At 41.1% G+C, this 22,351-nt stretch overlaps 1 protein-coding gene across 1 annotated transcript; it reads right to left on the reverse strand.

The window, feature by feature from the left end:
• Positions 1 to 4,702: 4,702 nt before the first annotated feature.
• On the reverse strand, positions 4,703 to 22,051 carry LOC133078689 (zinc finger protein 160-like). Its single transcript, XM_061173840.1, has 4 exons — positions 21,885 to 22,051; positions 19,443 to 19,533; positions 11,779 to 11,905; positions 4,703 to 7,097 (listed from the first exon to the last, which is right to left on the reverse strand). The coding sequence occupies exons 2-4, from the start codon at positions 19,455 to 19,457 to the stop codon at positions 5,770 to 5,772; spliced, it is 1,470 nt and encodes a 489-aa protein (XP_061029823.1). The 5' UTR covers positions 19,458 to 19,533; positions 21,885 to 22,051; the 3' UTR covers positions 4,703 to 5,769.
• Between the last annotated feature and the right edge of the window lie 300 nt (positions 22,052 to 22,351).

Raw genomic sequence — 22,351 nt, forward strand, 5'->3', positions numbered from 1 at the left:
ACAAATGAAAGAAAATAAAACTACAAAAAAGACAACACAACAGTTCTTTGAAAAATAGAACAAAGTGGACAAATCCTTATCTAGATTTAAAAGAGAGAAGACTCAAATTACCGAATCAGAAATGAAAGAGGGGACATTATAAAAGATTACAACTGACCCTACAAAAAAATTTTTTTTTAATTTAGAAGAAAATACTTAGACAATTCTATGTCTAAATATTGGCTAACCTGGGGACTTCCCTGGTGGCGCGGTGGTTAAGAATCCGCCTGCCAATGCAGGGGACACAGGTTTGATCCCTGGTCCCGGAAGATCCCACATGCCAAGGAGTAACTAAGCCCGTGTGCCACAACTACTGAGCCTGCACTCTAGAGCCCACGAGCCACAACTACTGAGCCCATGTGCCACAACTACTGAAGCCCGTGCACCTAGAGCCTGTGCTCCGCAACAAGAGAAGCCACCGCAGTGAGAAGCCCACACACCAAAACGAAGAGGAGCCCCCACTCGCCGCAACTAGAGAAAGCCTGCCCGCAGCAACAAAGACCCAATGCAGCCAAAAATAAATAATTTTTAAAAAATATTGGCTAACCTAAAATAGATAAATTCCTAGAGAAACAAAATCAACTAAGATAGAATCATGAAAAAATTTAAAATCCGAACAAACCTACACATTGTAAGGAGACTGAATCACTATTCAAAAATCATACAACAAAGGAAAGTCGGAGAGCTTCACTGCAGAACGCTACCCAACATTTAAAAACAATTAAGACCTCCCTTCCTTAAACTCTTCCCCAATGTACTGAAGAAAAGGGAACAAACAGTTCCAAACTCTATGAGTCCAGAATTACTCTAATACAAAGTCAGACGGTGAAACTACAAGAAAACCACACAGCAAAATCCTTAACAAATAATGACCCAAAAAATCATCAATAAAACAATGGTAAACTCAGGGAATTCCCTGGCCACCCAGTGGGTAGGGCCCTGAGCTTCCACTGCAGGGGACGCAGGTTCCATCCCTGGTCATGGAACTAAGATACCGCATTCCTCGTTGCACAGCTAAAAATAAAATAAAAACAAAAACAAAAAAATAGTAAACTAAAATCAAAATCACTTAAAAAGTTTATATACCATGACTAAAGGGAATATATTATTGAAATGTAAGGACGGTTCCACATATAAAAATCTTTCAATGGAAAATACAAAAAGAGAATGAACCAAAAAAAACAAAAACAAAAACTACCGATCGTCTCAGTTGACACAGCCCCACCCACCAGCAGACAGGCTGCCTAAAGGCTTCCTGAGGCAGCCACCTCTCTACATGCCCCTAGACATAAACCTGCCCACCAAAGGGCCAAGATCCAGGTCCAACCAACAGTGGACAGACAGAAGCCTCTAGACCTGCCTCACCAACCAGGGCACAGACATCAGAAGCAAGAAAACTACAGTCATGCAACCTGCAGACACAGGCCACAGATACAGTCCAGACACTACCCTGGGACCACCTGCCTTCTGGCCCTTGGGTGACATGAGAGGGAGTACACTGCTGAGACTCACAGGACATCTTCTACCAAGGCCACTTCTCCAAGGTCAAGAAACGTAACAAACCTACCACATACGTAAAAATACAAATAGCAAATTAAGCAAAATGAGGCAACAGAGGAATACATTTCAGACGAAGAAAGAAGACAAAAACCCAGAAGAAGAACTGATGTGGAGATACGCAATCTACCCGAGGAAGAGCTCAGAGTAATGATCGGAAAAACGATCAAACAATTCGGGAGGAGAATGGATGCACAGAGTGAGAAATGAGGCTTTTTAACAAAGATGTAGAAAACATAAGTAACCCCCAAACAGAACTGAAGAAATACTGAAATGAAAAATACAATAGAGGAAATCAATAATAGGCTAAATGAGGCAGAAGAATGGATCGGTGAGCTGGAAGACAGAGCGTGGAAATCACACAAGTCCAGGAAGTGCAAAGAGTCCCATATCCATATAAAAACTTCATAGTAACCACAAACCAAATATCTATAATACACATTCAAAAAGCACATGAAAAGATGCTCAACATCATGGGCTTTTCCACTTTGTACAGCTCCTTGGAGCACCTCTTTATTTACTAGGTGGGATGCTGCCCAATGCATGAATCATTCAATAAAGCCAATTAGATCTTTAAATTTATTTGATTCAATTTTTGTACATTAATGGAAGTCAGAGTACGAAATTCACTGCTATGCTATTTGCACTACAGCCATCTGAATATTCTGGAACAGAGTGGAGAGAATAACTCAAGTACAATTTATGAGTTTATAATCTCCAACTTGTATGTTATTTGATCCCATACTGGGAAGAAATTGTTATAGATTCTTTCAACACTGAGAACCTAATGGTGCACTCCTAGCTTCTGTTATAAAGTACTGAGGCGGGATAAAACTGTATTGGTAAGAGGAACATAATGCATCCAGGATTTAAAAGATGATTAAATTTTATTACTTAAAACAGGAGACCTATGGTACATTCTCAATAAAACGGTAGCAAAATGTAATGGCAGCAATTAAAACGTGAATCATAAACATACACATACTTCTGGTGCTTCTGATTAAATTTTACTCTGAAGATAACTGCTCTCTTCAATATCCAAAAATTAGACAACTTCTTTCTTGGTCAGAGATGTAGACAACACATACGCCCGTGCAATGGATAAACTGATTAAGTTTTCTTGTGCATTGTTCCTACCACATCATCAGTCCCTAATAACCTGTCACTCTCCTCCCACAAAAAGCCCAGTCCCTGCTTGTCCTTCCTGCTTTGGTCATGGTCAGCTGGTAGAGCAGTCTGCACTATACCCACACTGGCTTATCTATGGAAGGGCACCCTGAACATCACCATGATGAGTCAAGTCACAGTTTTACATTATCCTCTGCCCCTCCCTGTTGCTCATCCACATGGTATTGAATTTGATAATTCAGGGGCCTTGTTTTTCCAGGGAACATGGATGTGCATGAACCACACCTAATGAAGTTGGCCCCCTCATGTTATTGATTCTTCCCAGAGACCATCAACAAAGGCCTGTAATGAAGAGAGAAGATTATCTTGTCACCAAGGCCAAGCTCTTACGGCTCGCTGCACAACGGGCCAAAAAAGAGAGAGACTACTTTTGGGGGCAAGGAATAGTGACGTTATTCTGAAAGCCAGCAGACCGAGAAAATGGGGGACTAGCAACGCAAAGAAATCACATGTCCTGAGTTAGAAATCAGGCTCTTTATAGTAAAAGGGGAGGGAGTCAAGTCCTGACTCAGGTCAGACTCCTGTGAAATAAAATTCAACTATTATGGCAAGACAGGAATATCTGAACATTAATTCCTCTCGGCCCTTTGGCCTCCTCTCTCCTCCCACTGTGAACTGTGCATTTGTATTATGTATCAAGCAAACCTCTCCCATCAGCAGAATACATACATACTCAACCACAAAGAGCAACATTCTCCTAGCATCAACAGGAAAACTCCTTAAAAGATAGCATTCCTTCTTGATCTTGTAAGGGTCACACGACCCACTGCGGTGATGCTTAGATCTGGATTATGTAAACTGTCAATAATATGTCATGTGTTGTACCGTTCTCTGTCTTAGAAAACTTATATAACTGTGCCTTGATTTTTTTTTTTAATTTTTTATTTATTTTTGGCTGCACTGGGTCTCCGTTGAGGTGCGCGGGCTTCTCGTTGCAGTGGCTTCTCTTGTTGTGGTGCGTGGGCTTCAGTAGTTGTGCCATACGAGCTCAGCAGTTGTGGCTCGCAGGCTCAGTAGCTGTGGCCCACGGGCTTAGTTGCTCCGCGGCATGTGGGATCTTCCCGGACCAGGGCTCGAACCCGTGTCCCCTGCATTGGCAGGCGGATTCTTAACCACTGCACCACCAGAGAAGCCCTGTGCCTTGATTTCTAATGGGCAGAATAGTTCTGAGCTTTCTCAGACACTCTTCCCAGGTTATCATCCTCAAATTTGGCTTGAATAAAATTTTCCATTTCTTTCTTAGATTGACTGATTGATTTTTTGTTGACATTCCGGAGGGGTTGTGTTAATTTCTTCCTTCCTGAAGGCATTCACAGGAGGGCCTTGTCAGGATGTTTCCTGGGAGCTAAAAAACGTATTTTACTGTAATGCTCATTACAAGGAAGTCAGGGTTCCCAGAGATGGCCCATGATGTATAATTTAAGCTTACAGTCAACATCCCTTTACTGATTCACTTCTACCAAACGCAACAGAATACAAAGGTTAAAGTAAAAGAAACAGGTCCGATATGCACTCAGATTTGTTCTTCCGTGCTACTTCAAACTTCAGGTTGAAAGGCGTAAATATGAATGTAGCCTTTTCAAGAAAACCCGAATAACTGACTATTTATACACTGAAGACAATGGGCCATTTCAACACATGCCCTTCTCCCTCTCACATACACATCATCTTTTAACACACTGTGACTTGTAATGATTCTGCAGTATATAATATCTCAGGTTAACCTCAGAGAACTAAAGACTTGTTTATTCCGAGTATGCATTCTCTGATGTGTGGTCTGTTGAAAAAACTGCTGAAAAAACTCAACAAATTCATTACGTTTGTAAGAATTCCCCCAAACGTGAGTTTTTTTGTTAAACGCTGAGAATGCACTGATTCATGAAGAGTTTTCCACGTATAACACTTTATAACCTGTATGAATTCTCTCATTACATCAAACTTACTGGATGTATCCATATTTACAACATTCGTAACATTTGAAATCTTGTTCTCCAACATGAATCCTGTGTTCCACAGTTTCGTTCTTCAGTTACAAGCCTTAGCACGCATATTGCTTTGTGTGGTTTCTCTTAAAGATGTGTATTCTAAAGTTCAGTGCATGGGAGGCCTGGATAAAGCCTCGATTCACATTTCCATGGCTTCTCTTCAATATGGACTCTCTGCTGCTCCCTAATACTTGAACTCAACGTAAAGGATTTGCCACACCCATTGCATTTGGGAGTTATCGCTCTAGTATGCTGGGTAAAACACACTGTGATGTTTGGGTAAAATCCTTGCCACACACATTACATTTGTGCAGTTTCTCTCCATGATAAATATTCTGGTATTTAAGTACGAGTAAGCAATATATTAAATTTTGACATATTCACTGCATTTTAAAGAATGAAGTATTTGATGATCCCTGAGTTTAAGGCACAACCTAAAAGCTTTGCAGAATTCAGTACATTTGTAATGTTCTGTCCAGTGCAGACTGCCTGATTATTGGTGTGATGTGAGCCATGAGAACAGATTTCTCACATTCATGGCACTGGTGAGGATTCTTTCCAGAATGCATTATCAACGGCCTGACCACATTAAATACATGTATCTCGGCTCTATCCAGTATGAATATTCTCAGGAAGCCTAAGATGTGAACAGCTGCTAAAAGCATTACAACCTTCATTATATTTTTAAGGGCTCTCACCAGTATACGTCAGCTGATGGCAAGTTAGGCCTGAAAGCACACTTAAGAACCTACCACACTCATTACATTTCTCACAGTTCCTTCCAATACGAATTCTGTCATGGATCATAAGGTGAGCATTTTGACTAAACACTTTGAGACACTCATTGCATTTGTAATATAACACTCTGGTATGAATTATCTGATCCTAAGTGAGGCTTACACACATAAAAGCTTTGCCACACTCGTGTTATTTGTATAGTTTCTTTTCTACTTTGAGATTTAAAGACCTTCCCACATATATCACACTTACACAATTCCTCTCAGGTATGGATTTTCTGATGTTTAGTGAGGGTTGAGACCTCAGTAAAGGCTCTTCCACACTCAAAACATTTGAAAGGTCTCTCTACAATATGTACTCTCTGATGACTTGTAAGGTGTGAATTTCGACTGAAGACCTTGCCACACTCATCACATCTGAAAGGTTTCTCTCCGGTATGAACTCTCCAATGAAGTTGAAGATGTGCTTTTTGACTAAAGGCCTTTCTACACTCATTACATGTGTAAGGTTTCTCTCCAGTATGAATTCTCTGATGCTTTGCAAGAGTTGCCTTTTCACTGAAGACCTTGCCGCACTCATTACATTTGTACGGTTTCTCTCCGGTATGAATTCTCTGATGAGTTGAGAGGTGTGAACTGTAACTGAACAGCTTGCCGCACTCGTTACATTTATAAGGTTTCTCTCCAGTATGAACTCTCCGATGATCTGCAAGGTTTGATTTTCGACTAAAGACACTGCCACATACATCACATTTATATAATTTCTTTCCTGTATGAATTATCTTATGTCTACTGAGGTTTGAGTAACGATTAAAGGTTTTGCCACACTCGTTACATTTGAAAGGTTTCTCCCCAGTATGAATTCTCTGATGATTTGCAAGGGCCGTTTTTTGACTGAAGACCTTGCCGCACTCACTACACTTGTAAGATTTCTTTCCCGTATGAATGCTCTCATGAACTGCAAGGTGTGAATCTGTACTAAAGCCCTTGACACATACATCACATTTATGTAATATCTCTTCTGAATAGATTATCTGATGATTCCTGACAATTGAGCCGTGACTAAAGGTTTTCCCACACTCAGTACATTTAAAATCTCTTTCCCTGTGTGTTTTCTGATCTTGTGTCAGTACTGAAGGATGCATAAAATCATTCCCATATACATTAGAAACGTTAGTTTGGACACTAGGAGGAATTCTTTGAAGTGGTGAAAATGAGAAACTATTGTTGATGGACCTCTCAACTTCATTACATTCAGAAATTAACCCGTCAGTTTGAAATACCTGCAGTTTACCCTGAAAGTTTAATCCAAGCCTATTTCCAATGGGCTTGATTCCTGCATCCCTTCTACCATGTGGGTCTATCCTATCAGTGAGATTTCCATTATGGGTTATAGGCATTCCTTTGTAATTTCTTTCATCATCTCTCCAATGACACTCAAAGTCATACATATTTTTCTGGATTTCCGTGAGGTAAAAATGTTTGATTTCACGACTTTTAGATCTTCCCAAGATCACTCTTTGAAATACTTCTCCTGGATCACTGTTCCCTTTGGGTTGTAATTGCTTGACCACATGTATTGGACAGATATCTACAAGACATAAAGAGCCATAGGGATAAATTCAAAATTAACTGTTTCATGTTGACTATATGATATTACACCAAAAGTAATACTTATACCAAACACAGGTGTAAAACTTCCCAACTATGTATTTTTTAAATTTTTTTTCATTTTTTAAAAATTTTGAAATTTCCCAACTATGATCTTAAAATTATTAGAAACACTAAAGCAATAGAATTGTTTACTAAAAAAAGAGTTATAAAATATAATTCAAATTGATTTTAGAGGAGACTACTTGCAAACCCTCTATGACAAAAACACTCATACAGGAAAAACTGATGTCAGCTCTCAAAAGAACGCAATTTTTCCACCATGACTCCAAAGCACGTACCAATTAACAGTAAACATACTGCTGTCTCTAACTGAGAAAAATACATTATACTATAGATATATTCTGCATATATTCTGCATACCTGGTGTACATAAATAAATATTAATGAACACACAATATACTGTAATGCTAAAAAATCCAAAACAAGCTTATCTAATAATATGTCGCTGTTTAGAATTATAAAACATATATACCATAGGGAAAAAGAATTCAGTAGAACAGATTTTATGAAAACAAAACATTTTTCTAAATATCTTCTACAAAATGACATACCCATAACAGGCATTCTGCAACATTAATAAGTAAAAAAAACTTATAGAAATAATGAAAGACTTCAAAAAAATTACTAGATGCAACATCAACATAAAAAAACCAACTGGGTTTCTAAACATTAAAAATGAACACAATCAAAGCAATTCAATTTACAATAGAATCCAAAAAAGAGAATACTTAAACGTAACATTATACAAGAAGAGAAGGATTTATAACTACTGCAAAATAAAGACTTCTGAAACATATTAGAGAAGACACAAATAAATGCAAAGGTACCCCAAGTTCATGGATTTGAAGTTGATATTGTCAAGATGTCAATACTAGACAAAGTTATCAGGATATTCAAAATAATCCCTAGTGTAATCCCAAATCCCAATACCACTTTGCTGAAGAAACAGATGAATCAATCCTACAATTCCTGTGGAATTTCAGGAGACAATGAATAGCAAAAACAAGCTTGAAAACAAAGTCAGACAATTCATATTTCTTTATTTCAAAACTTTTTCCAAAGCTACACTAATCAAAGCAGTATGGTACTGGCATAAAGACAGAGAGACCTGTGGAACACAAGAGATTCAGAAAAAGACTTTCGTGTATAAGGTCAAATGATGTTCCGCAAGGTTGTCAAGACCACATAATGGGGGGAGGGCAGTCTATGGAACAAAAGGTGTTGAGAAAACTGGATAACCACATGCAGAAGAATTTAGTTGGACCATTATTGTATTAACTCAAAATGCTTCAAAGATCTAAACCTAAGTCCCTAGTGAATAAAACTCCTATAAGTAAATTTACAAAAAAAGATTCTTAACATTGGATTCACCAATGATTTATCAGATATAACAGCAAAAGCTCAGGCCAACAAACTAAAAACAGATAAATTGGACTACATCCTAACTATTAACATCAAGAATATTTATTTAATAAATAACTTTGTTTTTTTTTTAAAAAAAAGAAAGACCCCAAAATTCCAACTATAGTTTGTGACGAGAGACTCTCCATTGCCAAATGCCTGGAAGCTATCCTGCCATTTTCCAGTGATGTAGTGACATTCAGAGCCAAAGTATCTTGCAGAGAAAATAAGATTTGTGTTACTTCCAACTTGACAACTGACACCCTATATTCTCCATTTAGAATTTGTTCTCAACCAAAAATAATATATTTTTCTTTGGTAAGTGATCTTGGGACTTCCCTTGTGGCACAGTGGTTAAGAATCCGCCTGCCAATGCAGGGGACACCAGTTCAAGCCCTGGTCCAGGAACTAAGATCCCACATGCCGCGGAGCAACTAAGCCCATGTGCCACAACTACTGAAGCCCGCATGCCTAGAGCCCGTGCTCTGCAACAAGAGAAGCCACTGCAATGAGAAGCCTGCGCACCGCAAGGAAGAGTAGCCCCCTCTCACCGCAACTAGAGAAAGCCCGTGCACAGCAACGAAGACCCAACGCAGCCAAAAGTAAATAAACTAAAAAAAAAAAAAAAGACTACATAAAGAACTCTAAAAGAAACTGATCACCAATTCCACCATGGGGTGGGGGGCTTTCTCAACCAACCAGCCCACATATTGCAAATAAAAAACAAAAACGAAGAGAAACAAAAAAACAGAAACCTAATGATAAAAATAAAAGAGTCATTTATAATGCATAAAAATATACAAAATGAAAGTTGCAGTGCCTTGAACAAAACAAATGATGGGTTATCACTGAAGGTATCACTCTACTTCATAAGGTCTCTCATTAAGTTGCTTCAAAATTATGTGTGAAGGCAGAAGGAACAATGGCACACAGGTGATGGCACACGTGGCATGGCATGAACAACAGTCTCACAAATACGAGGATGTGAACTTGGGCAACACTGCTGTTCGGAGAAACTGCTACACCACGTACTGAGGCTCAAAGGGGACGGACGTTCGTACACGTGAACAACACTGTCACGGTGCCCTTCACACAGGCTTTTGTGACACTGGTCAAAGCCAGAAAAAGAAACTGGAAAGACTTATAGGTCAAGGTCTTCAGACACTTTCTGTCTTGTATCTCAGAACATGCTGACCACTCTACTAAGTAGCTTCAAGTGGTGATGTTGTATGTAACGGGAAAATATTACAGCATAGGAGGGAAAGTATTCTCCTTCAAAAATGTTCTGTTACCCAGTAAACCCACTCTACACAGAGTCCACTAGAAGCTGCCCATTAAACATAGGTGGATTACCACAGCAAAGAAACTGGATATGATTTCAGACTCTAGGACTACATACTTCAAAATCAAGTTTAAGAGGAAAACTTATACAAACTAAGAAGAAAGTAAAGTCAGGAAGAGTCTACATTCCCAGACTAGATAGAGCAGTACAGGAGCGAAAAAATACAATATATGGGAGTCGGATATTATAAGATCTTGAGATGGGACCATTTGCTCGACCCAGGGACGCCAAGCTAAGAGCCTGAAAGATTCATGCATGTTCCCCTTGCTGGATTTAGGATCAAAAAGAGGATCTCTCTGTCCACTGTCCTTACAGTTTTCCTAAATAAAAATCACAGAAGATCCAATGCTCCTGGCTATTCCACACACCCCTGAAATGTGTGGCAAAAGCAGAACAGAAGAAATGGCTGACAGATCTAAACAGGAAGACAGGGACTGAGACAGCTCCATACATGTTCTGAGGTGCCAGATAAAATCAAATAGCAGGGACTTCCCTGGTGGCACAGTGGTTAATAATCCGCCTGCCAATGCAGGGGACACGTGTTTGAGCCCTGGGCCAGGAAGATCCCACATGCCACAGAGCAACTAAGCCCGTGTGCCACAACTACTGAGCCCACGTGCCACAGCTACTGAAGCCCATGCACCCAGAGCCCGTGCTCCATAACGAGAAGCCACCGCAATGAGAAGCCCACGCACCACAACAGAGTAGCCCCCGTTTGCCGCAACTAGAGAAAGCCCGCGCACGGCAACAAAGACCCAACGCAGCCACAAAAAAAAAAATTAAATAGCAGCCGGTATTTTCCATCTTCTGATTATATCTTCCAAATACAACAGACACGAAACCAGGATAGGGTCAGGGGTTAGACACTAGAGGCATCAGCTTTGATCTATATGGACTAAGAACTGAGCATCCAATAGAATCAAGTCCATAAAGAGAGAAGAGGGGGCAAGACAACCCAATAACACAGCCCGCATTATGCTCCTCAAACTCAAGCAACAACCAGTTCACAGCAGCCAGATGGGGAGTGCTGTGGATCTTGATAAAGACCTTGCCTTTGTCTCTACAGAAGCTGCAGCACCACTGGAGGGTGAAAGAATACATTTTACATTTGGAAGGATAGAGTGCTAACTCAGGTAGAAGAAAAGTCTCCTCTGAGAGTTTAATAAAGAAACTTTGGTTTTCCCAAAGAACTCCCCACCATGAGAAGAGTTTCCCAAACACTATTAATGTTGTGGCTTCCTCTCTGCCCTGAGATCCCACCTGTGTTCACACTTTTCACACATTCCCACCCATTTGGGTTTTTTGCTATTTTCACACCACTCACCAGAGCCCTGGGCTCTTCCTCTTGCTCCAAAAATGGAGATAATGTTCAGATCAGAAAAAGAAATTTCTGCTTATCAGAACAAAGAAATGTAAATTGGTGCGGTTTTTCCAAAATCAGAGCTTTGTTCAGCTGAGGAGTGAGGACATTACAGGTGGGTCAGGAAAAATATTTCACAAATTCATCCACCTCCTCCTTCTAAATGCATCGGGAACAGTGTAATACATATATCTAACACTCTTCCAAGAAACAGTCAGTCAAAGCCACAGGGCAGAAGACAAGAAATTGGATATCTTTTAAAAGTTTGCGACTAAGCTTTATACATAATTAAGCTCTTGAACAACCCCTAATGTAACATGAAACAGGCAGATCATCTGAAGAAAGGGTCAGTTTAAACTCGTGATGTCGCATCATGTCTGTGTCAACAGGGCTTTCAGATCACATGACGAAAACAGGTCCTCCCAAGAAGCACACAGGGAAAAATGCAAAACACCCAAGGGGAGATCCCAACTTCTAGAGGGAAGTTATCCTCACCCACAGAGATCAGGTTCCTGCAGGTCTCCAACATCACGTCCCTGTACAAGGCCCTCTGACCAGGGTCCAGGCATTCCCACTCCTCCTGAGAGAATTCAATGACCACATCCTTGAAGGTCAACCATTCCTGAAATGAAAATACATTTCAACAACGGGTCATGAGAAGAGTTATCTTCATACAAAATGGAAAGATGAGAGAGGGGTAAGGATTGATTTGGTTCAAGTATATGTTCTGAAAGATCTGTGTTAAGGTATTTAAAGCAAATACTGTGCTTTAAGCAAATAAAATCCCTTATTTTAAATTCTTATGCTTTTTCATAAGAGATTATCATATCATCCAATAAATATGGATTTGTCATCTTTGTGGAGAATCCATAAAACATATATAAACAATACTAAACAACGGGTTGTCTATGCAGAAGTGTCAGATACTACGTTCTAAACATTGAGTGATATTCAATATTTAAATAAGTTACACTATGAGTGGTGGCTTCAGAGATGACAAAGTCCACAATGGCTTTAAAGAAAACTCAAAATCTTCAATTATGATGACAGAAACAGCAATGACTAAAAGTGTTTGAATACTTCCTATAGACAAAACATTACTCAAGGTAAGTACTTTACAAGCACGAACTTCTTATCAATATAACAGCTCATTCGAGAAAGATATGTTCCCATCTTACAGAGCAGAAAACTGTGTCAGAGACACCAAGAGAAACTCGAACCAAGTCAAGAAGCTAAGCAATGACACAGCAAGCACCTGAACTCAGGTGGTTGGGCCCTGGAATTGAAGCTTAAAAATCAGTTAAGGAAAGGAGAGCATTAAAAGTACATTGACACTTTGTTATAAAGCAGAAACTAACACACCACTGTAAAGCAATTGTACTCCAATAAAGATGTTAAAAAAAAAAAAAAAAAAAGTACATTGACAGAGGGATCCCTGAGAAAAGCTTGAAAGACATCCAAGGTGAATGACATGGAATAGCATGAAAGGTCATTATAGATGTGGGCACACAAGCACATACACATACACATACACATAAAATGTTAGTAATATTACTACTATCTAAACCATTAACATGATGGTGTAGAAAAAATTCAAGGCCACGGAATACATATATATATATATATATATATATATATTTTTATACCTTGGTTAGGGCATTTATTACTTTTACTTTGGATTGCAGACACTTGCTTATGTATATGTACCTTAAATCATTAAAACACGGAATCAAATCTGTTTCATCTCTTCATGTCTTCTATTACTTAAACAGGTCTTTTTTTTTTATTAGTTATCCATTTAATACATATTAGTGTATATATATCAATCCCAGTCACCCAATTCATCCCACCACCAAGGCCACGGAATATATTGAAGATATAATTTCAACTGCAAAAAAGATATATACTTTTGAAATCATGTCTTTTATCTAAATGAATGGCTTGCACATCCATGGCACCCATCACACACGTCAACACAAAATCAACTGGAATGAGAAGACTTATCTCTTTACATATTTCAGGACAATTTTTTTTATCATCGGTTTTTTTTTGTTTTCCACTAATAAAACACTGACACAAAAAACAAAAAAACAAAAAAAACAAAAACACTGACACAGAATTAGAGAAGTTTAGTGTTATACACTATTTTCACAGATTAAGAAAATTATCACAGTGGTAAAGTTAAAAACTTCTTGGAGAATTAAAAATCATGACAAAAAAAGCGTATGGAAAAAATATATTGTTATTAAGCAAGAACATTTCACCAAACGTCATGAAAAGTAAACACTTGGTGCGTATCCTCTGTAATTACAGTGAAATGAAGGGGGCCGGCCAGGGCACCCGCCCTTCACCACTGCTCAGAGTGCCTGAGCAGGGACCACTGGAGGAAGTAACAGGAGGAAAAACGAAGACCAAGTGTAAGAGATGCAGAGAGAGTGTGTCAGACAGCTGGAAATGTGAACATTCACACATCAGATGAGACGGAAAAGCTAAAGGTGAAAGAAAGGAAAAAGATATTCCATGCTAAAGAGAGCAGGGGTGAGTATATTATATCACACAAAGCAAAGGCAAAAACTGACAGAAGGCACAAAGGATGTTATACAACCTTAAACGAGTCAATTCACCAAGAAGATGTAACAGTTATAAATATATGTATACATTAGAGCTTCCCCCCAAACGAAGCAAACGTTAACAGAAATCGAGAGGAAAACAGGGACTTCCCTGATGGCGCAGTGGTTAAGAATCCGCCTGCCAATGCGGGGGACACGGGTTCAAGCCCTGGTCCGGGAAGATCTCACGTGCCGTGGAGCAACTAAGCCCGTGCGTCACAACTACTGAGCCTGCGCGCTAGAGCCTGCAAGCCACAACTACTGAGCCCGTGTGCCACAACTGAAGCCCGCATGCCTAGAGCCCATGCTCCGCAACAAGGGAAGCCACCGCAGTGAGAAGCCCACGTACCGCAACGAAGAGCAGCCCCTGCTTGCCGCAACTAAAGCCCACGCGCAGCAACGAAGACCCAACACAGCCAAAAATAAATTAATTAATTAAAAAAAAAGGGGGGGAAACAGCAGCACAGTAAAAATATGACACTTCAATACCCCCATTTTACTTGAAGGCTATAATAAAAGAGAAATCTACACGGCTAAATGGTTACAACAAAAAGGGAAAAGATCTCCACTCAAGAATTTTTTACATCTCAATGAAGCAGAAAGAGAACAAACTGAATCCAACTTTGGCAGAACAAAAGAGTTAAATAAGAAAGATTCAGATCCTGCAAACCCACTCCTGGGCATATATCTGGAGAAAACCATAATTCGAAAAGATACATGCACCCCAATGTTCACTGCAGCACTATTTACAATACCCAAGACATGTAAGCAACCTAAATGTCCATCAACAGATGAATGGATAAAGAAGATGTGGTGTATGTGTATATATATATATATATATATATATATACACACACACACACACACACATATATATACACACACAATGGAATATTACTCAGCCATAAAAACAAATGAAATAATGCCATTTGCAGCAAAATGGATGGATCTAGAGATTATCATACTAAGTGAAGTAAGCCAGACAGAGATAGACAAATATATCACTTACATGTGAAACTGAAGGAAAGTAGATACAATTGAACTTATATATGAAACAGAAATAGACCCACAGACATAGTAAAGAAAGTTACAGGTGACCAAAGCAGAAGGGAGGGGCATAAATTAGGATTTGGTATTAACATATACACACTATTTTGTATAAAATAGATAACCAACAAGGACCTACTATATAGCACAGGGAACCATACTCAGTATTTTGTAATAACCTATAAGGGGAAAGGATCTGAAAAAGAATATATATAAAATTGAGTCATTTTGTTGTACACCCAAAACTAACCAAACACTGTAAATCAACAATACTTCATATAGGGATATATGTGTATGTATAGCTGATTCACTTTGTTATAAAGCAGAAACTAACACACCATTGTAAAGCAATTATACTCCAATAAAGATGTTAAAAAAAAATACTTCAGTAAAAAATTGCTAAGTAGTTCAACATCACTAATTATTAAAGAAATGCAAACCAAAACTACAATGAGGTATCACCTCACACCAGTCAGAATGGCTACCATCAAAAAACCCACAAACAATAAATGCTGGAGAGGGTGTGGAGAGAAGGGGACATTCCTGCACTGCTGGTGGGAATGTAAATTGGTAGAGCCACTATGGAGAAGACTATGGAGGTCCCTTAAAAAAAAACAAAAACAGAGCTATCATATGACACTGCAATCCCACTCCTGGGTATATATCCAGAGAAAAACATGGTCCGAAAGGATACATGCACCCCAGTGTTCACTGAAGCACTGTTTACAAGAGCCAAGGCATGGAAGCAACCTAAATATCCATCAACAGAATAATGGATAAAGAAGATGTGATACGGGGCTTCCCTGGTGGTGCAATGGTTAAGAATCCGCCTGCCAATGCAGGGGACACAGGTTCGAGTCCTGGTCCGGGAAGATCCCACATGCCACGGGGCAACTAAGCCCGTGAGCCACAACTACTGAGGCTGCGCTCTAGAGTCCGCGAGCCACAACTACTGAGCTCACGTGACACAACTACTGAAGCCCGTGCGCCTAGAGCCCATGCTCCGCAACAAGAGAAGCCACCGCAATGAGAAGCCCACGCACTGCAATGAAGAGTAGTCCCCACTCACCGCAACTAAAGAAAGCCCACGTGCAGCAACAAAGACCCAAGGCGGCCAAAAATAAATAATAAAATAAAATTAAAATAAAGAAGATGTGGTACATATATACAATGGAATATTACTCAGCCATTAAAAAGAATGGATTAATGCCATTTGCAGCAACATGGACAGACCTAGAGATTGTCATACTAACTGAAGTAAGTCAGACAGAGAAAGAAATATCGTATGATATCACTTACATGCGGAATCTAAAAAAGAAATGATACGGAGCTCTGGTACCCTGAGTCAGAATAGCTCCACAAGTGATGGAGAGTGATCTGTTTCCAGCCAAAGCAGCAGCAGCATTCCCTCTCAGGTAACAACGGTAGGGTCTGGAAAATTTTCTGAACCAGAAGCTCCAGATAAACATGATTCAGCGTCCTCTGTTTCTTCGTTGTTGAAATCCAGTGTGAATAGTCATGTGACCCAATCCACTGATCCCAGAGAACAACGTGGATCCCCGAAAAAGAGGGCTTTGGAAGGCTCTTCAGTCTCAGACTCGCAAAGCATCTCAGAGACTGAGGTGCCCTTGTTGGGCTCCTCAGGAAGCTCAGAAGTAGAGTTGCCACTGTTGTCTTCTAAACCTTAGAACCTATTCTAAACCTAGAGACAGCTTCAAGTGGTTAACTTCCAAAACTAGTTCAGAGGCAAGTGTTTCGTCATCCGTTTCTAAAAACAGTTCCTCATCAGGCACATCTTTACTAACCCCCAAAAGCACCACCTCAGCAAACACGATGCTGACTTCCAAAAGCACTTCGCAGGCAGCTGCATCACTGTTAGCTTCCAAGAACAGCTCCCAGACCAGCGGCTCTCTGGTTTCCAAAAGCACTTCCATAGCAAGTGTGTCCCAGCTGGCTTCTAAGCGTAGTTCTCAGACCAGCACGTCACAGCTGCCTTCTAAAAGTACTTGGCAATCGAGCGAGAGTTCTGTCAGATTCTCTTGTTGCAAGTTAACCAATGAAGATGTGAAACAGAAGCAGCCTTCCGTCAACAGACTGTACAAAATGGTGGCATGGAAGCTGGTGGCCGTTGGTGACTTCAGTCCCAGCATGAATCATGGAGAGCTCCTAAACGCAGCTATCAAGGCTCTGAAAGCAACACTGGATGTGTCTCTTGTCCCGCTAATAGAACTGGCAGATCTGCCTCAAAATAAGAGCTCTCAAGAAAGTATTGTTTGTGAATTGAGATGTAAGCCTGTGTATTTGGGCACTGGCTGTGGAAAAAGCAAAGAAAACGCAAAAGCAGTTGCATCAAGAGAAGCCTGGAAGTTATTTCTCAAGAAAAAGATGGTGGTAAAAATATGTAAAAGGAAATACAGAGGCAGTGAAATCGAAGACTTAGTACTCCTCGATGAAGAGTCAAGGCCTGTAAACTTACCTCCAGCATTAAAACATCCTCAAGAATTACTGTCATATGTCCAAAATATCACTGCGTACAATATCTGGTATGTGAAGAGAAAAACTTGCTTACTTTTGTATAATATGAAACACAGGCTTTCACAAATTTTGTATCGCTTTTTTCCAGTTTTGCAGAAAATTTACATTCTAGTTCTCTTCACACAGTGGAAGTTGTAAATAATTTGTGAATGACAGTATACATTAAAAGGTTTATGCATTAACAGCATACCAGTATGCTGTTTTATTTGCTGAAGAAAATACTGTCTTCTATTTTTAATGACAGATTAGGTACGATGTGCCTAAGTTCTGTAGTCTTAATTTTTGTACTACTTTGAATTTGGTGAAAATGTATTGTCTACCATGCTTTTATTTTTCTAGCTGAATAATCCTTCACATCAAAGAAAAGGAGACCACAGTATTTGAATGTCTGAAAGTCTGTGAAGCTTAAGGTTTTAAGAATGTTGCCCATAATGTTGAACATGTCTGTTAAAGAGTAAAAGAGAAAAATAGTTGCCTCGGACTAAACAAAAAAAGAAATCCAAAGATACAAATAAATCTATACTCATAGACTGGAAGTCTCAAAACTCTTGAAATGTCCAAACAAACGACCCAAACTGTTCTACATATTTAATGCAACCATTATCAAAATTACAATGGCAATTTTTGCAGAAATAGAAAAAACACAGGCCAGACATCATAGAAACTCAAGGGACCGCAAATTGCCAAAACACTCTTGAATAAGAAGAAAGATGGAGGCCACCCTTTAATTTTCAAAACATAAGGTAATCAAGATGGTGTGGTACTGGCATAAACACAGATATATAAACCAATGGAACAGAAGAGAAAGCTCAGAAATGATCCTTTGTATATATTTAAAATCTACTGATACTAAGGATGCTAAGACTACACAGTGGAAAAAAGACAGCTGCCATTAACAAATGGTGCTGGGAGGGCTTCCCTGGTGGCATAGTGGTTAAGAACCTGCCTGCCAATGCAGGGGACATGGGTTTGAGCCCTGGTCCAGGAAGATCCCACATGCCGCGGAGCAACTAAGCCCATGTGCCACAACTACTGAGCCTGTGCTCTAGAACCCAAGAGCCACAACTACTGAGCTGGCGGGCCACATGCCTAGAGCCCATGCTCCACAACAACAGAAGCCCGTGCACCACAACAAAGAGTAGCCCCCGCTCGCCACAACTAGGGAGAAGCCTGCGTGCAGCAATGAAGACCCAACGCAACCAAAAATAAATAAATAAATAAAATAAATTTATAGCAAAACAAAACAAATGGTGCTGGGAAACTGGATACCTATGGGATAAACAATGAAGAGGAAACCTTACCTTCATCAAACGTAAAAATTTCTCTGTGCCAAAGAACAAAACCAGCACAGTGAAAATACAAAATCTGAAGAATGAAGGTGATGAAAGTGATTTAAGGAATTTCCACCTCTCAGACATTTAGACTGATTTCATAGTTTGAAATAGATGATGGAATAAAACACCCTCTATCACTGATGTCTGGTTCTGAATTTTTCATTTCATTCCCCATCATTAAGATTCTGAAGTCAGTGACTCACTCATTTAGCTTCAATTGCCTTAGAAAAAGTCAGAATAAATTTCCCCTTGTTGGTCTACTCCCAGATTTTACCAGGTACTGTGCACCTAATAACTGACTTTCATGTGCAGTTTCTTTATCCTGATTTACAGAGAGTGGACAGTCCATCCAGATGGGGCCCTAGACAATCCCTCCCACCCAATAGCACTGACACTCTGCCTGAATCTGTGGGTGTGAAGCCCTGCCCAGTGGAGCCTCTTCACAAGTTCCAGGTCACTGGGTCATGGGGAGATGGGATCTAAGCGGAGATGACAGGCCCTGAGGGAGGGCCCCAGGTGAGTGTGACTGTACAGGTGTCAGGCAGGATACTTGAGTCAGAGATTAGCGAGTCCAAAGAAGGGCATTTCAGGAAGGAAAGACAGAAGAAACAAACAACTGAGAATATGACTTTACCTGAGAAAGAGCCATTTCTGACTCCTTTTCTTTCCTCTCCCTCCTCTTCAGGGCTTCTTCCTCAGACAACGTTGAGTCTTTAGAGGTTGACCTTGAAAGTTGAAAACAGGCTGTTTAATGCTTAGAATCAACACAGCCCCTTCCTGAGTCACCACCACACACACAGGGAAGACCTCAGCATGTGGAACAGACAGTCCCCTGCTGCCCACCGTCCCAGGAGGGGCTCAGGACAGAAAACTCCCATACAGAGACCAACACAGGAGTTTCCCCACACATTCCATCATATTACACACCCCTCCTGGTGAGGCCCTCACGTACACAGCAGCAGTGGGCACCTCAGCTGGACCTGACGATCCCCTGCAGGTCACAGACCAGCCCTGATCCATCCCCACGCAGAGCAGAGCCCCTCAGCCTCAGCCCAGATCTCAGCCCTCAGGAACGGGAGGACCTGGAGCCATGATGCTCAATGACGGATCCAAATTAGAATTAATTGGGGGCACTTTAAATATTATTGAGCTTTGGCCTCACACTGACGATCTGAAGAAGAATCCCTCATTAGAGGGTACAAAACATATATATGCAAAATGCCTCATCGATCCAATATGAAGCCTGGGTTGAGCACCCCTCAGCAGTGGCAAGGCCGGCACACCCCTCACTTTCTTTTTCTTTCCCAGCTTAACTGAGGTAGAACTGATGAGTAACAACCGTGTACATGTGAGGCATACAATGTGATTATTTGACAGATGTACATTCACTGTGTAATAATTATCACAGTAAAGTAGTTTACGTTTCCAGCAACTTACAATTACCATTTTTATTTCTGCGTAGTGAGAACACTTGAGTGTTACGCTCAGAGCAAACTCCAAGTATATAGAAACGCAGTGTGATTAACTATCGTCTGCATGCTGTACATTAGATATACATGTGGTACTTTTTCAATTTTACAACTGAACGTCTGTAACCTCTGACCAACATCTCCCCATTTACCCCACCATCCAACCCCCTCCTAATACCCTTTATACTCTATGGCCCTATGAGTAAGACATTTCTACTTTCCACATATACTATCTGTCTTTTTCTGTCATAATAATGTCATAATTTATGGCTGAAATGAATTTTCTATATCCATTCATTTGTCAGACATTTTAGTTCTTTCTACATCTTGGCTGTTGTGAATAATACAGTAATGTCCATTGCAGGGCAAATATTTCCCTCGCTATAATGATTTCATTTCCCTTGGATATCTAGCCAGAGGTGGATAACATAAGCAAATAAACTTTAAATGTTTTACATTCTAAAGCAACAAATTAAAATATCACAACTTAATCATCCATATCCAAAGAACTCACGCCCCATCTGTATCCACTTTCCCCCTCTACCTGACTACTAGGTGTTTCTATTTCATTCTTTATCTATCTCCCTATTTCTCTCTTTGTTTCCCTCTACTCTCCTGCTGTTTCTGCCCGCCTGTTTATTTCATCACACCTGTCCTGCCCCACTACTCTGCAACTCGTTCCCCCTCTTGTTGCGCTTTGCGCCCAACTTTTCCAATTATCCTAAATATCCATGTATTTCTGCCTCTTTCTTCCTCCATCTCTGCTCCCTCTCTGCCCTCCGGATTACACTCCTTCTATTCCTGTTACACCCCCACTCTACGGCACCCCAGACGGCTGTGCTTCCTTCCTGCTGTCTTCCTCTGCTCTTCCAGTCAACACCTGTCCTCTCTGTTTCTCTCCCGGGACCACGATGCTCCGAAGGCCTTACTTCTAACTCTTTTATCCCCTCCCCCCCACTCTCTGTGAAGTGCTCTCACCGCTGCTGTCCCTCCTGCTACACCTGACGCAGGGCCCCTGTCCCCACGTTGCTCTCCAATCCCAGGAGATCACACTCCTTTATTCACTTCTCTATTTTATCCACCCGCTACTTCAAGAGCTAAATCTGTTTCATTTTACTATCCCTTTGAGAACAATTTCCAGCGAGATGAACTTGTGACGGAAGAATACTGGGTGTCACACGGCGGGCCCAGGTCACTCCCCGCCCCCCACGTCGGGTGAGGGGAAGGGCTGACTACGAAGGGGAGGCCGGGGGAGCCAAAGGACCGGCCGGAGGAGACGCGAGGACAGACGGGCTGGGAGGGAGGGGGGGGGGTCTCAGGAGAGGGGCGGGCTCTGCAGAACCCCAGGACCGGGGAGAGGACGCGGCCTGTCCGGGAGCGGGGCGGCCGGCGCTGCCCCCTGGGAGGCGGGAGAGAGAGCGCGAATCTGGGGGCGCGCGAATCCACCTCGCAGAAGGGGACTTCACAAGGCGCAGGCGGAAGTAATAAAGGATTGTAAGCAGGAAAATGTCGCGAAAGGCGGTGTCTCAGTGGACCGAAGGCCGAAAAGCAAAGGGCAAGGACCAACCTCACAGCAATTTCAAACCCAAAAGAAATTAATACTCGACCTGTAACGGCGACTTCTGGATTTACTTGGGGCGGACGGCGGGCGCTGGGCTGTTACGGCCGCAGAACCTCGGAGGCCCTAAAGATGGAGTAAGGGGGTCCGCGCAGCACAGACTGAACACTAGAAGGGAAAACTTAAGCTCAGCTGCGCGACCTTCACTCTCAGGTCTCCGCTTCCGCTTCCGTAAGAAACTGCGCACGAGGACGTACTTCAGAGGCGAGGCTTCTAGGCGGGACTTGGGCGGAGCGCTGAAGGTGAGGGGCGGGGCGAGGAGAGTCCAGGTCTGAGCCCGAGAGCCCGAAAGGCGGGATAGGGGGTAGGGGGCAGTCAGGGAATGGTGCTTCCCAGTACTTTGAAACCCCTTAAGTTACTGGTTGTTACAGGTAAAAGCTTACAGCTTTGGGGACCAGTTATGTTGGAAACTAGGATGTTTCCTCCTAACAAGTAGAAAATGATTTTAATAAAACA

Source organism: Eubalaena glacialis, chromosome 18 (genome assembly GCF_028564815.1).
Source record: "Eubalaena glacialis isolate mEubGla1 chromosome 18, mEubGla1.1.hap2.+ XY, whole genome shotgun sequence".
In the NCBI taxonomy this organism is placed as follows: domain Eukaryota; kingdom Metazoa; phylum Chordata; class Mammalia; order Artiodactyla; family Balaenidae; genus Eubalaena; species Eubalaena glacialis.

What these genes read in the sequence shown, in the direction of transcription:
- LOC133078689 (XM_061173840.1), bottom strand. An exon ending in CAGGAACCTGATCTCTGTGG is followed by an intron (nt 7,098 to 11,778) that starts GTGAGGATAACT and finishes TATGTCTTGTAG; the next exon opens with ATATCTGTCCAATACATGTG.